This window comes from Phaenicophaeus curvirostris, chromosome 1 (genome assembly GCF_032191515.1).
Source record: "Phaenicophaeus curvirostris isolate KB17595 chromosome 1, BPBGC_Pcur_1.0, whole genome shotgun sequence".
Taxonomy (NCBI): domain Eukaryota; kingdom Metazoa; phylum Chordata; class Aves; order Cuculiformes; family Cuculidae; genus Phaenicophaeus; species Phaenicophaeus curvirostris.
In genome coordinates this window covers 158654950-158668996 of record NC_091392.1, presented here as the reverse complement: position 1 = coordinate 158668996, position 14047 = coordinate 158654950, and the positions used below count along the sequence as shown (strand labels likewise).

Below are 14047 nucleotides of genomic sequence, written 5' to 3'. Positions count from 1 at the left end.
ACAGTGTCAAAAGATTAAAAGATTTTGTTTAGAAGAGAGGCTAAATTTCCCTTACTACACATCCTCCTTGACTTCTTTCATAGTCCCTTGAGGTATGTTATGCCTAGCACCCTTTAAAATACTGATTTACCAGTCCTTTAATATAATCTCCTTCCTTTAAAAGATCTGTGTATAAAATCAGTGGTTTATACCTATAGAATATTGAAAAGTAATCAACTCACTTTTGAGATCATAGGATCATAATAAATGCTAATATCACTTCCTTGTTGTATGCCGCTGTCAACACGTACCTTCAAAAAATAAGAAACAAAAATAATTATATATTGTTAAAAAACGTGTTTTCAATGTAAGATCAGATCTATCTGGATGGATAAAATATAACATCCATTAAGCTTATCACATACAGGTTTTCCCCTTGAAGAACTAGAATAACTATTTGATTCCAGAGAAGCTGAGAGGGGGGAAGGGGAGCTTTTTTCCTCCACCAGGAAAAATACTTGCAAGTTACTCTCTCCTTTAAAAGAAACCCAACTGCAATCCAGTTGATAGTCAAAATTCTCCTTTGTTCTCCTAGAACGCACAGTAAACACATTAAATTCAATCTAACAATTTAGGTTGTGTTACACACTCTAAACTTCAACCCTGAACATATCCAATTCCGATTTAATCCCTGTAATAAAATACAGTTGTAATTATTCTTCTGACTGGCACCTGGCATGAAGGATGCCCCTTATAATCACACCCCTTCTGCATCTACACATAATCACATCCCCCATGTTCTGCTACAGCCCTTCCAAGGGCTCCAGTAGGAATACAAGTAGGGAGCATTCAGCAGGAACTACGGAGCTCTGCTTATCAGCTCCATAGGAATACTAATCCTGTGGTTTTCATGTCTGTAACACTTTCCTGCTTTGCCTCGCCCTCTCAACTGTAAAACATTTTTTTTCTGTTGCTGCTGTTCCCCTGAGGCTTTAATGTTTACACAGCTTTTTCCATGGCTTTGCTTTGTAAGGACACAGCCCCAATTAAAGCTCTGATTCTGCAATATTTATGGAAAAAAATAACACAAGTTCAAAAATTTCTTTTGAAGAGGCTGATTGCTGTTAACCAGCCAACAAGTTAGTTAGTGTATTGCTGATTCTTGTTTTCATCTCTCAGTTTGATTTCATCACTGCAGCAATGAGGTTAGCCATACAAAACTTTTCAAATGAGCAATTTCTGGGGAATAAATATTTATTAAATAACTGCTTTTGAGTGCTGGAATTTGAAATATTTTTTAAAAACTAATCAAAATAACTCCAAGAGTGATAAATGCAGTCTGAGGATCATAAGGATGGAGGGCTCTAATCAAAGCTGTTGAAGCAGCAGGGCTTCGACATACTGCATTGTAAAAGGGGGTAGGAAAGAGAGTCCTGGAATCTCACTTAAATCTTCACCTGTGAGAAGGAACCTTTGTAATAAACAGCAGCTCATCTGTCTGCAGCAAGGCAGAAAAAGGTCAACACAACGGCTGTTAGGCCTTTAATATTTTAATTTAGGCAATTATCAAGGGACCACATGTAGAACCTCTTGTCTACAGAATCCACATGAGGGCATGGTGATGACTTTATTATCCAAATGACATAAAAAGATACCCTAGCAAGTACACTCACTTTCTTCAGTAAGAAACACTGTCTGACCAGTTTTTATCACGTTATACTCTTTTATTTAAAGAGGCATATACTTATTTGTGTATTTGTGTTTACATTTTTACACTTAGATATTTATATATTTTCTTCTATATGTACCTTTATTTGTATATCATATTTATGCATATGTAAAGGTATTGGCACTTCCGTAGCACTTTTATCACATCTTATCTGAATGTGCTTTATCTCTGCTTAACTAGGCCCCCCCCACTACCCATTTTGGATACATTTAATATTAACTACTTATGAAAAGGTAGTTCAGACGTGTCAAGATTACAGAAGAAATGCAGTGTATTTCCCAGCTCCCCTTGTACCTGTTAAACCATCCTTCCGCCCAGGATGTCTGCCTACATATAAAGTCAATGCATACATTCTCACATTCAAATCGGGATAAAAAAAAAATTACCTGCTCAATCCCAGATAAATCTCCGTTTTTTTTGTAGTTTACAATAAATACATATATAAGATGTGAAGGTATGACATACATACTCCACACATACTTGAATTATACTGTGCTTTTATCTCCAAAGTAACATCTATAATGCGATTACACGTAAGTGTTCATAAGTACTTTACATACACATACATGTGCATGTAAGTACTTACAGATGTATACCACGTTTTAATAGAGAAAAGAAAAGACATACGAAAGGAGAACAAATTAGACTCAGTGTAAGCAGTTTAGTCAACTCTTGAAGTTAGTCTAAGGCTTCTGAGGCTACCGACTACGTGCTCCGCTTGCTCTGTGGTTCTCTTGATGCACAACATATATACCACTATACAATTTACACTTTTTCCTAAATAAAATATCTTGAAAAATTACTGAGAATTGAAAATTCTTTAAAAGCTACAGCATTATTTCCTTTAAAAAAAAAATCTCGAGGCCTCTGTAGAAGTTTAATTTTCATAAAACAAGCTGAAGACTATTAAAAAAAATTGCAGCAGAAAAGAAATACATTTACAATCTTCAGTTCTCTCCGTGATGCTTATGTTTTCAGAGCCTAGTAACAGTAGGTGATTTTATAAACTATATGGTGTGACAGAACTTAATGAATATTGGATGAAAAAACCCTAATTCAATAGATACTCGCTATAATGTGCTAAACTTGATAAATAACAGCAATACTTATTAGGCCTCCAGCACTTACTTCAGTTTAACGTATTTATTTTCTTTTACTCAGTATTCAAAACACCAAATAAAGGCTATAGCCTTCTTTTCCAGTAGAAATATTCTACTGTACCCTACAGATCATTGTACTACAGCCCTCAACACTTTTATTACTGTTGCACTATTAATACCATTATAAAATCATAGAATAGTTTGGACTGGAAAGGACCTTAAATATTATCTAGTTCCAACCCCGCTGCAATATACAGGGACATGTCCCATTAGGTAAAGCTGCCCAAGGCCCCATCCAACCTGGCCTTGAACACCTCCAGGGATGGGGCAGCCACAACTTCCTTGGGCAACCTGTGCCAGTGCCTCACCGCTCTCATTGGGAAGAAATTCTTCCTTATGTCTAGTTTTTTATTTATCAGAGTCTGAGTTTACTCTTTCCCTGAGAGTTCTTAAAAGACCAGACTGCTCATCTTACCAGCGAAGAGCAATGCTGGAGCTCTTCAAATATGGCAGTAGAGTTGCTATGACGTGTATGAGTGTTCACTACCATGACATGGAGTTCTGTTGTTACCCATCTTAAGCATCATTAGAAAAGATCTGATGTTAACAAAACTGATATTTGAGTACCATGTTCTAAGAACATTACAGACTACATGATCGCAAAAACAGCCAACATACTCCTGTCTGTGGCTAAAAAATCTCCCACACAGCCATGCACACCAGTTCCACCGGCACGAGCAGCTGACGCACAGGCACAGGTTGACAATCAGAAGTAATGTGAGAGACAGGAGAAATTAATTGAAAATACATTTGGCAATACACTACTCATAATCCAAACCTACTGTGACACACTACAACTCTCCACTATTTTTTTTAAACCAACTTCTTGATAATTCTGCAATCAAAAATGCAGAAAACAAACACTGTGGCACAATGGGCCTGTAAACTGAACTTTTTTTGGGCATATTAATTCTGTTCTTAGCGGCATGACATTCTCAGGAGAGAAATTAGTTTCACAGTGGCAGAAAATATATATTAAGACACCAAACCATGAGTGTCTACATAAAATTAGCTGTTCTATTTTTAATACGACAATAGAAGTGAAGAAGGAGAACAGCCTAGACACTCCGTATGCGCTCCTCAAACCATTGCTCCGAAGCCTCCAGCATAATTAAAATTTCTTTCTTTGGTACCACGATGGACCACGTGAAGCGATCAGGCATCTCCCACCCTTCATTTTCAATTCACCTCTCCCCCTAAGCACAACTCCCAGCCCACCCTGTCTACCTGACAAGCGACAGCCCTATCTGATTAAATGCTTGCAAGGGAGGGGACTCACAGGCCTCCATGACAGGCCAAAAGTGATCACCATGGAGATACGTAATTACAGCTGTCAACGCGTCTACTGTCCTGCTGGCATCAATTTGATTGCTCCCAGCAATAATGATAGACAAAGCTTAGTGTGCACTCTCCTGCACCCAATCACTTTATCTATTCCGTGGTCCATTTAGCTGACATGCAACATTCACACAAGCAAATAACAGCAGTAAGCAGAACATTTAAGGCATTTTAATTGTTTTTTCTTTGTATGGATGGCTCACAAGCGCAAATGTTATTACATAAAACTCCTGCTGCAGCATTAATTGAAGAAAGATTTGGTGGGACAAAGACTGTAGGGGGTATAGTTTGTCCATTATCACTTGTACTTTCAACAGGTCTCACGTTTGGAAAATTGCAAATTGCAAAAACTTGCAAGGGCAAAATGTTTGACATCCTGTTAGCTATAACAACATGGTGAAAACTTCTAACAATCACTGGAGTATTCATTATAAATTCTTATTACATATACTCTTTGTTTCATTAAAGAAAAAAAAATTTAGATACATCCAATGATACCTTTTTCCCTCATTTCCTCTTTAAGATCACATAATGCCTTTTAGATCTTCACTATTTTTTTCTGCTTTCAGGCTTTGAACACAGCATGAAGCCTCAAAGACCAGAAAGGGTCAGGTCCCTTTGGAAAGTACACAGGCAAAAACAATTTAAGAAGCGAAATAAATCATATATCCAATAACATCTCCACATTTAAGATTCCTCCTGTAATCTTTCACTATTTTCCGAGCAAGCAATCAGACTGAATAATCGTATTCACAGATGGTACAGCCTTGTCATTCCACTGACACAGTGTCAAGAATATGTGCGCTTATGACTTGGACTACCTTCGTTTTACAGAAAGGAGGTGTCCCTGCTCTGTATACGCAGCAGAAAATACTGTTTGTTAAACAGCTGTTCCATATAGTTAAGCTGTATCCTGAAACGTGTAATAATTGCTGTAACAAATTCCCTCTTTAAAGTCTACAAAGCTACACAGAAAGCACGGGCAGTTTCTCACTGGTGTTCCCAGTTCTCTGTGCTTAAAGAGCTGACTCAACATTTCACTGTCCTTTCCAACCACCACAGTATTTAATAGTAAAGTTGTTTGAAATACTTAAGCTGAAAGCTACAGAACATAACAGAATATTTCAACATCTAACATCTTTCTGTTACATGCAATTTGAATATTTCAAACCCAGTTTGGAATTGTCCATCTTTAATCAGTTTTTCAACTTGCTCAAATAAGTATTGCCATGTCCTGTGCCCCTCCCCAGCAAAACTCTGGAAAAAAGGCCCACTTTACAAAGCTGCCGAGTACTTATAGTCTGCGACTATAAAAGAAACACTTTGCGCTTATGAAAACCAGAACCAAGTTACTTACACTAGGCAAGTGCAATGGCTCCTGATACTGAGACAGTCTTCCAATGGATGGCAGGCCAAAAGATTTGTAGGGGTCCTGAAATAAAATTCAACAAGAGAAAGCATTAAGCTTTTACAGATGAGAAGACGATATTAAAAAGCTTGAAGCCTAACAGAAACCACTGCTGGAATAACTTTGTTTTCTTCCCCAGAATTACAAGCGTTGAAGTACATTTCTTTCTCCACCTACCCCTGCTACTCGAAATAGTGAAATGGAGTACATAAATTCTCTTACATCACATTCAAAAAGCAGGAAAGAATTGCTCTGCGCATAGCTACAGTAAGCCACCAAAATATACAAAGATGACATTCTCATTTGGTACATTGTGCCTTGGAAGAAGGATGGGAAATATTCACAAGGGGGGAGTTGAGAAGAGTATATGGAAAAAAAAACTTTCAGAGATAAAACGAGCAGTTAGAAATGCAATTATCTTAAGAAATCAAACTGACCTTTGGAAATCTCTGGCATAATGCAATACCAATACAGACTTAAAAAAAAATATATGGCCTACAGAACAGCCAAACTCATGGCAAAACAGCTGGATCTATTACTTACAAATGTAAGGGAATTAAGTTGAACAAAAAGAAAAACCTAAGCATCAGTTACTCCAGGGTAAAGCCTACTCATTCTCAGAATAGCTTCCATGCCAACCACAGGGCAAATATTTATTCTTTATCAAAATAGTTCATATAACTTATAATCATTAAAGCACGCTGAAGGTTATGTGCATGTCATGAAGTGAAGGAAAAAAGCCAACATGAAGTAAGATGCCTCAGGTTACAAAAGTCGCAATAGTTAAGCGAGGGGGGAAAAAACACCTCAAGGTGTTGAATCATTTTTGAAGAGCATAGTCACCTAAAATGTTCCTTAAGCAAAGCAAAGCAAGCTAGGCATCATTTTTCATTAACGAATCTTGATTTTCTTGTATCAAAAATGACAGCAAAAAGATGTTACCTTGAAATGTCCTAAACATGCTTGGAAATGGGGTTTATACTTTAGTAAGCTTTTTTAAGGTGAGATAGAGAGTCATACCACAGTTATAAAGTTATTGCCTTTGAGTGCACAGTTTCAGAAGAGATAACTTGCCTTTACAGCAGCCTCTTTAAGTGTTTACATACAACAACAAAAATTCTCTAAGCCATTGAATTTCAACAGTCGTTTCAAGCCAAGTGTCAAGTAGACAAGTTAAGAAACCTGGAAACATAAGTTAACTGTAGCAAATGATGCCAGCACTGCATCATTAAGCGTGACCAGAGCAAATATCCTTAAAAATAAAGTTCTCTCTTTTACCCCTTTTAATTTTGATTTTTGGAAAAAAGGTAAGTTCAAATATGTACTGTATTTTGAATTACAAAATAAAAATTCTGTAATTCTACAATACCTCATTAATCATTTGTTTTACAAACTCTAAATTGTGACTTTCGCGTGACTTTCATATGATAGTCCTTGACTTCACCTTGGCATCTATCCACACCTGGGTATTATTACTCCACAATTCAGCCACCTACCCCCCTCACCATTATCACTCATTTACCTCAGCATAAACTCGACATTCAACCGCCCAGCCGTTGATGGGAATATCAGCCTGTTTGTGCCTGAGAGGGTAACCCTTAGCAACACGGATCATTTCTTGGACTAAGTCCAGGCCGGTAATGCATTCTGTGACGGGATGTTCAACCTGCAAGGTCAAGAACTGTCAGTCAGTAGGTAACAAAAACAACAAAAAAAAATCCACCCCGCTCTCCACAAACAAACACAGATAAACAAGACATCAGGCCAGCCAAAAACCAGAAAAAGAATACATTCCCATCTTGATCTTTTTCCTCAAAAAAATCTACTTGAAAAACTCCAGCAACCACCATCTTTGCATTGAAAACCCCAAAACCAAAATAATTAGCAGATTACAATAACTAGGAGCAGCATACAAAAGGAAAACCATAGAGAGGACCTATGAGGGTTTCAGGGTTTGCAGGAGAGGGTTTTTTTTGTCCATTTATTTTACAAATTCAAATGCACCTGGTGATGCGGAGTTAATTTTTTTGTTCACAAGCTTTTCCCCACTTGATTTTGTTTTGAAAAGACTCACACTGTAGCCATAAATATATTTTAACCGAAAATCTCAAAGTAGCTGATAATCAACCCATTCTGCTACACTTAACATGGCACATGCAGGAGCCGCTCACAATTTTCCATAGAACTAGCCTACTCTAAATCTCACCCATTCGCCTGCTTTCACTAACCTGTCCTGACAAGCAACCAGATTAGCGTAATCTTGCATCAGCGCAGTGTAGCAGAAATGAGCAGATGGATCCTTCAATTTTCGCCCCCCCCCTCCTCCTCCAGACTTATCTGTTTAGTGCTTAGCATGCACAATAGCTGGGCTGGACCAGCAGAGTCACTCTGCGCTCTCAGCAAATTGCTGCTAACGGCTTTGGATGATGCTGCCATGGGAATACCCGTCGTTCACACTAAGCCCAGCATGTGCGTACAAGCATGCACACATGTGCACACATATGCACATACACACTTTTTTCCTTGAAGTGGGGATATAAATGGACTCGTTTATTAACTTGAAAAAATACCTTTAACTAGGCACAGTACAGTAAAAAAGAACCTAAGGACAGGAAAGATATACCATATCGATAGAGTAAGAGTCAGGCATGCTAAAAGCACGTTCTTCGCACAGAAATGGCTGTAAGACTTTCTATATAGAAATTATGACAGAACTGCCATTTTTATTATAAACTGTTTGTGTTCCAAGGGCCAAAACCCACAATAGTTTCTCTATCGTGCGATGTCATATTTTGTGACACAAGAAAAGGTCAGTAACTAAACCACTTGTCTTTCTTCCTTCAACTACACTAGTATTAAGAAAAACATTTAGTCATTAAAATAATCTTGCATCAGAACAAGAAGATGCTTTGGACTTTAAGAAAAAAAATCTTTGTAAAAATAAACAGATGGCATCCATAATTAGCCCTCTGTGTGCTGTGAGTTTGTGTAGAGTTTCAACAACATTTTAAGACGTTTTGACATAATTTTAATGACAAATCATCACTGAAACAAGCACCTATTCTTTGAAGGAAAAAAGTGACATTGAGATGAGAATCTGATTATACAGTTTAAGGATTTTCCTTTGGGATTCAATCTTTATTCTGCCTAACACATGATATCCTCCAGCACATCAAGCTTAATAACAGTATTTGGAGAAACTATGAAACATTTCAGTGTCCACCCTGCGGTGCTAAATTGAAGCAATTCAATTTCTATTAAGTTCTGAAGTTTCTATTAAAACTCCTCAAGTTTTAATAGAGAATTACTTATCACACATTCATATCTGGATAACAGAACTTCTCTTATTTTGGAATTTGAGCTTTAAAAAATTACCCTCAAGTTTAGAACACGTTTGGAATTCTAAAGTGCCAGATAACTAAAACACAATATTTCCTTTTTTTTCCCCAAAATATATTTGCATTATTTAGTTAAACTGTCATTTTTCTTGGATTGCAATTGGCATTCCAGATTCAATAGCTTCATTGTTGTTTTCCGCTTTATTGTTGATGATCAAAATAGGATGGAATGTTTCTGGAAAGAAAAATATTTTTGTTGTTTGGTTCTTACAACTCACAAACATTTACTTAAGCCATTCTTCAATATAGATCTTTGACTTGGTCAATATTTTCTTGGGTTTCTTCAAAATACTCCCTTTGTGTCTCCACACAAAACAGCATTCAGAAAATATGAGGAGGAAAACTTTTTGAGGGTTTTGGGGGGTGGGAAGAAGTTGTTCTACTTTCTCTTATAACTGTGCTTCAAGCAGTGGTGTTTAGGAACAACAAAGATAGCACCAATCATATCATTAAGTTTAGGGTATCAAATGCATTTTAAATGCATTTTACTATACATTAAGATCATCAGATCACCAAAACACAGAAGAAAAGAGTTTTAACTTTGAAATCCTAGTTACCTTCTTTGTAACGTTAACTTTTCACAGCTCAAACTGCTTTCCTTTTAGCATCTGCAGTTTTCCAAGGGGAGGTGCAGGAGGGAATCAGTATTTTTAGCATTATATGGAATATCTTCCAACGTACAGTACAAAAGGACGTTAACAAAGCAGTAATGCCACATCCTGGCTCAACAAGCACCCTGCAACGAGGTTCTGGAGGTGCAAGAATCCACCCACAGAGAGATACATGCAGGACATGAAATTAAAGCTCTAATCTTCTATGAAGCAAAGAAAGATAGAAGTGAAAAAAATTAGACCCCTCTTCTCCCTATTCTCCCAAAAAAAGAAAACAGGCATCTTCATTCCCTACTTACGAAAGCTCTAGAATAACCATCACAGCTATTTGACTAAGGTAATTGTCATATCTATTTTTAAATATACTAAAAGCTAGGCATTAAAAGTTTTCCTTTTTTTATTTTTTCAGTCTCCTACTTCAGGTGTTATTCTCATTTCACTTGCCTGTTTTATTTTCTTCTATCAGTTCTATGCTAGGCCTCTTCTCCATCAAGAGCCTTACCACCTATAAAATGGCAAGTCAAGGACTAAATTTTTAAATAAATGAATGCAATCATGTTCACAAACGGAGTTGAATCACACTTAATTGATCAACTCTTGTAGCTCTGGGCCATATTAAGATTTCATAGTCAGATCCAAGATCTTGCCAGCGAAGCCCCCGTCAATAAGGTAAGAGCCAGCGGTGGTATGGTTATATGACAGTGGGTAAATTCACACATTATCTCTGCCCTTAATACAAGGGGCAAAACCAGACATGTTTGCAGTAAACCATCTATAGATTGTAGCCATATCAAGGCAGCCGTATCTTATTCTCCACAGGATAAACAGAAAAATTGATCAGTGAGAACTCTCAATTATTAACTGCCAAAAGCATCACCTTTTCTACCAGCTCCTTTACTTTTACAAGTCTGGTTATAAACAATTTGTAACAAATCATCATTTCAATGCACATATACGATACATACCTTCTTTAAAAAGTCTTACTCCCCATTTTCTGTAATATGCACACACCTCTTGGTCTGAAAAATGCCACTTCTGTCCACGAAGCCATAGCTGTCCTGGCCAACAACATCCACATACGTTGTAAAGGGAAAATGCTTCCCCCTCATAGTGGATCTGCTCTTCTTCAGACACCTCACAGCAATCAGCTTCCCTGCACCTATTACAAGTGTACTTCCTTCTCTAACCTCTTTCAGTTTATGCAGCAAGCGACACTGGTGGCAAAGCCTGTGAGAAAATAACAGCTAAGTCCCAGTATACGCATAGTGAAGCGGGTACAAAAGAGCCAGGGGAACAGGCCAACATCACCATCCAGCGAGCACCCATCCCCAGAACAGTTCAAAGAGGCAGCTAACTTTTGTTCTGTTCTGTGACTGTCAATGGTCTTAAAGGTTCACCATACTGGGCTTCATCCACAGCTACAAAAACAGTCACAAAATTTTTATGAACAGCTGGAGCAAAGAGCAATGACTGCTCCTCTTATATTTAGGGGAAACAATTTCAGGGCACATTTGTCTCAAGACCATTAAGGTGCTGAGATCTAATAGCAAACACTTCTGGATACTCTCACAGATTGCTCTCTTGCCCCTGTGTGCACAGGGCATCAAGTTACTCACACACCAGTTGGAGCATTCAAGCAGACCACAGAGGCCAAGAAAATCTAAATTTCAGTAGACTTAAAACTACAGCCTGTGTCACCCCTGCTACTGTAAGTCCCTAGTTGGTGTCATATACTCCTTTAACATTCAGATAAATAATCTCAAAACTAACTTTCAACATCCACCTCAGTTTCCAGGAAACATGATTCACCTGGAATCCCACGGGCTTCTCTGCAACAGCCAAATCCAGTATCAACTGACCCAAACCCAGCAACTTACAGATACTCCTCAGCCCCCTTTATTTCAGTAAGCCTGGTTTCTATTTCAGAGAACTGAACAGCAACAGAGGTGCACACATGTTCTGCTCTTCAGGGATGCCAGCTTCGTGAATGCTATAAGCAGGAGCAACCTAAAGGTACATCACCTTCATGCAAAATAGCTTGTAACAGCCACGTATACAGGATTTGGGGGCACATAGTAAAAAACAGCTTTTCAGAAAGGCTGCTAGAGAACAGACAATGTTCAGATTAATGTACAGAATGAAAACACATAGAAATACACAACAGGCAGTCTCCTACATTGCCCTTTTCTATAGATATACTACATAATGAGTTGCTGCTTATTTTCCAATTTATTAGTACATGATTGAAGAACAGAGTGCAACCAGATCTACAAAAATTTTCATAAACTAAGATGCTCAGGTAGACTTCTTTTATTTTTTCCTAAGTAAGATGTTGAAGAAATAAAAACTAGTGCACAGACATTTGGTACCAACTAATTTTTTAATAACAACATATAACTTTGAAAGATATTTAATCTATTTCCTCTTAGGAAGTTATCTTCCAATAAACATTGATGCAGTTTTGACAATTTTTCTTTGCAAGGATTTCTTTCTTTATTGTACTGGACAGACGTGGGTAAGAAACCGCTTATACAGCCTATGAATACTGAATCTGTCTTTTCAGTGTTTTAAACAAACAGCACGCACTTCATATCAACAAGTTATTTAGCTCACAATTTCGAAATAACTTTCTGAATTAACATCCTGCACTTCAAAAAATCACCCCAAAAAATCTCACAATTCAGTAATTAGACACAATTTCCTTTCTACTACACACTCCAGATAAGGAAATTAAGAAACTTGCACCCACAAAACCCACATTTTTTGTCCTAAAGATACAATTCCTGCTTTCACTATATTTAGCAGCACTCTTAAAGCCCTCTCAGAGTACTTCATTCAAGGTGGCTCTGGTCACACTGCAGCCATTCTTGGGTTTTCTTTACATCAAATTCAAAGTAAAGAAACTAATGTACCCTTTGAAGAATGATCTTTTGTTTCTCTACTTATTAAAATGGAGAGAAGCCTCCTTTTTCTCTACTTCTTTAAATAGTATTCTATGATAGTTATGTGGTAATGTTGTCTCTAAGATATCACTCCATGCCCTGGCAGCACTGTTAATGGCATCTTTCAGATTCAATGACTTACACAAACAATGTCGTTCTCTTCTGTCAACAACAATTAGCAATGCTTTTCTGTAGTTCTTTTGGGAAGCCTGAAAAGCAGACAACCACTAGCTACATAATGGAAGTTGCATTAGGAGGCAAGAATGTGGCAAAAATCTGGTTAACTGTTGTCGGCTGACCCTCTTGTGTGAAGAAGTGTTGTTTGGTAGGAAAATCACCTTTTCTTTCGGTTCTAAAAATGGCCATGAACAGCTGGTATAAACTGTGTGCAGAATGGATTCTGGTGGGCTTAGGGGATTGGTAATGGGATAAGAGACCTTTCACCTTTAGGTCAGTAGTTCAAATTCAGCCCAGGTTAGCAGCAATTGAAAGTCTTTACCATCTGACACTGTTCGTTAGCCTATTTAAAATGACTGAAGCAAAGTGTCACAGTAAAACAAGATTCCAGTATTAAGAAATATGAAGAGTCTCGGCAAACAGCAGAAACAGTCGCTTGAGGCTTTACTTTGAAATGCCGCCATTCAGACTTTGTAGAAAATCTACTCCCCTGACTCCTGACAGCCCCTTTCACTGCTCCCAGACTCCTGCCCACCTATCACAATTCATCCTCCAGGCACTTACATGCACTAAGACAACAAAAACCACCGCTTGCCGTCCCATGGGTCTGCTAAGGATACCAAAGTCACTACCTCTCTGTAGTTTTAGCTGGCAATCCAGATTCAGCTCATCACTTGGCTATTTATATTGTGCTGCTAATGTTTATATAGTGCAGCTGCAGTATTTTCCAGCACTTCTTCACTGAGTAAACATGTAGCAGGTGCTGCGTCATGATGTGCAACAGAGTACAGGTATCATTAAAAGACTGTTTGAACCAGGAGTTACAAGCAGCGGAGCTCCAGACAAGCACTGACAGGACTTCTACAAATTCCTAGATGTTTCTTAGCCATGCTGTTTTGCAAGTGGGCAAACATGAATACAAAGGTTGAAAGAGACATGGTGCATGTAAAACCTCTTCCTCTGTCTTTTACATTGGGCACAGCCCGCTCTGTACAAAGGCAAAAGCTCTGGAACTTAACATTTTCCAGAGGTCAATAAAATCTGATAAAAACTTGGAAAGCGACGAACAAAAAACACTGGATAATGTTTTATGAATATGTGGAAGTTGATTCCAAGGCACAAGACAAAAGTAAATAAAATTACTTTAAAAAAACTTCACAAAATTTACACAAAATAAAAACTCTTGCTACAATTAAACATAAGATAGAAACATACAGATATGACATTTGCTTTCAATAAACCTCTTACAAACACATCAGCAGAGTATTCTACAAAATTAAATTCTATTCCCTAAAAAGTTATGAC

At 37.7% G+C, this 14047-nt stretch overlaps 1 protein-coding gene across 1 annotated transcript in view; it reads right to left on the bottom strand.

Moving 5' to 3' along the window:
* The window catches only part of PCCA (propionyl-CoA carboxylase subunit alpha), a 289215-nt gene that overhangs the window by 159060 nt on the left and 116108 nt on the right, over window positions 1-14047 (bottom strand). The window contains exons 13-15 of the mRNA XM_069878949.1: window positions 7137-7280; window positions 5564-5638; window positions 222-290 (exon numbers count right to left, since the gene is read on the bottom strand). Coding sequence (XP_069735050.1) covers window positions 222-290; window positions 5564-5638; window positions 7137-7280 — 288 coding nt within the window. The remainder of the gene's footprint in view (window positions 1-221; window positions 291-5563; window positions 5639-7136; window positions 7281-14047) is intronic.